Consider the following 2694-nt stretch of genomic DNA (forward strand, 5'->3'; position numbering starts at 1 on the left):
CGGGCTCCTGCTCTGCTCCTGGCCCATGCCAGCTGCCCCCAGAGCCTTTGCCAGGGGAACACCTCGGTGCTGGCCCGAGCAGCCATTGCTGCAGCCCCTGCCCTGCTCCCCAGAGCCTGAGCTGGGGCTGCTTCTCTGCAGAGCACGGGGGCTGTGCTGCCCGGGGCCCTGGGCTGCCTCTGCCGGGCTCTGCTGCTCAGCCTGGGACACAGAAGCAGCTGATGGTGCTCCCTGCACTGACCCCCTCCCACACGGGCTCTGCAGGGCCATGGAAGGGGGCTCAGAGGTGCCTGCCTTGTTCCAGGGCTGCCAGAGGGGCCTGGGGCTGCCCTGGATGCTCCTAGGGGAGTTCCCTGAGGGTCGGAGGAGTCAGTGCCCAGACTCCTTTCTCTGTGCCTGCTGTGTCCCCTGGGCTGCAGAGCTCTCCTGGCTCACAGCAGACATTCAGTCCTTGATCTCGGGGTGACCCCACCCTGGCCCGGCCTGTGCCCAGTGAGCTCCACTCTCTGCTGGTCCCTGGCACACACTGTCCTTGCAGGTCCCCTGTGTTCTCCTGCAGCTCCCAAGGCCCTCCAGACAATCATCTCCCTGCCATGAGCCCTGGCACAAGCTGCAGAGCCCCAGGAAGGTTCAGCACAGACCATTCAGCATCTGATGGGCAATGGCCACCAGCAAGCAAAACCTGACCCAGACCTGAGTCCCCTGAAGGCCCCAGCCCCAGTGGGACCCTGATCTCATCCCACTGAGCCCTGGGAGAACAAGGAACACATGGAACCTCTTGAGAATCCTGAGAGTGACTTTGGAGGAGAACAAACACTTCCTGCCCTGCATTCAGGAGATGCCCTTTGCTGCTGGAGCTGCTGTGCTGGAGCCCAGCTGTGTCCCAGCAGAGCTCATGGCCTGGCCCTGCCTGTGGTCACAGCACGGACATGCAGCAGGACAGTGACCAAGCTGCCAGAGCACTCTGGCCTTGCACCCACAGAAGGGTTGGGAAGGGGGATGTGGAGCTGGGAGGAGCAGATGTGGAAAGAGGCAGGGCCGTTGTCCTTGGCCGTGCAGCTGTGCTGGGAGCCTCTTCCCTCCACCTCTGCTCACAGGCACTGCTCCTGCAGAGCCAGAGAAAGGCTCAGAAAATGCCTTGGACACACAGCTCAGGACAGCCACTGGTTTTTATTGAAATGCACAGGAGACAAGCCTCTTGAAAGTCCTTGTGTTACACAAGAAAAGTAGATGTTCATTTAGAAATGCTCAGCTTAGTACTAGAGAAATTTATTAAAAACATTAGAACACTAGAAAAAAATAAGAAAAGGTCCCAATGAAAAAATGCACAACAAGGAAAAAAAGGCTGAGATTGTAAAGATTTACATTCTGACGGTTATGAAGCAGAAAAAAGAGAGACTTTATTGTTTCTGAAAAGATATAGTCATCATTTTTCTCAGGGCATCCTTGAGCTCCTGGTTCCTCAGGCTGTAAATGAGGGGGTTCAGGGCTGGAGGCACCACCAAGTACAGAACTGACAGGGCCAGATCCAGGGATGGGGAGGAGATGGAGGGGGGCTTCAGGTGAGCAAATGTGCCAGTGCTGATGAACAGAGAGACCACAGCCAGGTGAGGGAGGCAGGTGGAAAAGGCTTTGTGCCGGCCCTGCTCAGAGGGGATCCTCAGCACGGCCCTGAAGATCTGCACATAGGAGAAAACAATGAACACAAAACAGCCAAATGCTAAACAGACACTAACAGCAAGAAGCCCCAGTTTCCTGAAATAGGATTTGGAGCAGGAGAGCTTGAGGATCTGAGGGATTTCACAGAAGAACTGGCTCAGGGCATTGCCATGGCACAGGGGCAGGGAAAATGTATTGGCCGTGTGCAGCAGTGAATAGAGAAAAGCACTGGCCCAGGCAGCTGCTGCCATGTGGGCACAAGCTCTGCTGCCCAGGAGGGTCCCGTAGTGCAGGGGTTTGCAGATGGACACGTAGCGGTCATAGCACATGATGGTCAGGAGGGCAAGCTCTGTTCCAAGGAAGAAGATAATCAGAAAAACCTGAGCAGCACATCCTGTGTAGGAGATGGTCCTGGTGTCCCAGAGGGAATTGTGCATGGCTTTGGGGACAGTGGTGCAGATGGAGCCCAGGTCAGTGAGTGCCAGGTTGAGCAGGAAGAAGAACATGGGCGTGTGCAGGTGGTGGCCGCAGGCTACGGCACTGATGATGAGGCCGTTGCCCAGGAGGGCAGCCAGGGAGATGGCCAGCAAGAGGCAGAAGTGCAGGAGCTGCAGCTGCCGCGTGTCTGCCAATGCCAGCAGGAGGAAGTGCCTGATGGAGCTGCTGTTGGACATTTGCTGTCGCTGCACTTGGGGACCTGTTCATGGAGAAAGGACAGTGAAGACTAGAGGAGATACCTGGAATCAAATTCAAAACCATTTCCCATATACCCTCCCCTGCTATGCACAGACACAGTGTTTAGTGTTTTTGAGTTCTGGCATTTTCTTTTTAAGCTTCCCCATATCTCTACTGATATTCTGATATTCTTGGATATGAGAAACGCTCAGCATTTCTCCTGCCCCCAGGGAGAACAGAGTAAGTTCCGAGTGGCAAAGTGATAAGAGGAGAGGGATTGGAGATGGTCTGTCATTCTGACCTGTTCAGAGGTTCCCTGGGCTTTAACCTTTCGCTGGTGGAGGTTGATCACCTTCCCAT

General features: G+C 55.4%; 1 protein-coding gene across 1 annotated transcript; it reads right to left on the reverse strand.

Annotated features, from left to right (window-relative positions):
• Positions 1-1400: 1400 nt before the first annotated feature.
• Positions 1401-2363, reverse strand: LOC132334828 (olfactory receptor 14J1-like). Its single transcript, XM_059861010.1, has one exon. It carries the CDS (start codon positions 2331-2333, stop codon positions 1401-1403), a length of 933 nt encoding a protein of 310 aa, XP_059716993.1. The 5' UTR covers positions 2334-2363.
• Positions 2364-2694: the final 331 nt, after the last annotated feature.

Source organism: Haemorhous mexicanus, chromosome 16, assembly GCF_027477595.1.
Source record: "Haemorhous mexicanus isolate bHaeMex1 chromosome 16, bHaeMex1.pri, whole genome shotgun sequence".
In the NCBI taxonomy this organism is placed as follows: domain Eukaryota; kingdom Metazoa; phylum Chordata; class Aves; order Passeriformes; family Fringillidae; genus Haemorhous; species Haemorhous mexicanus.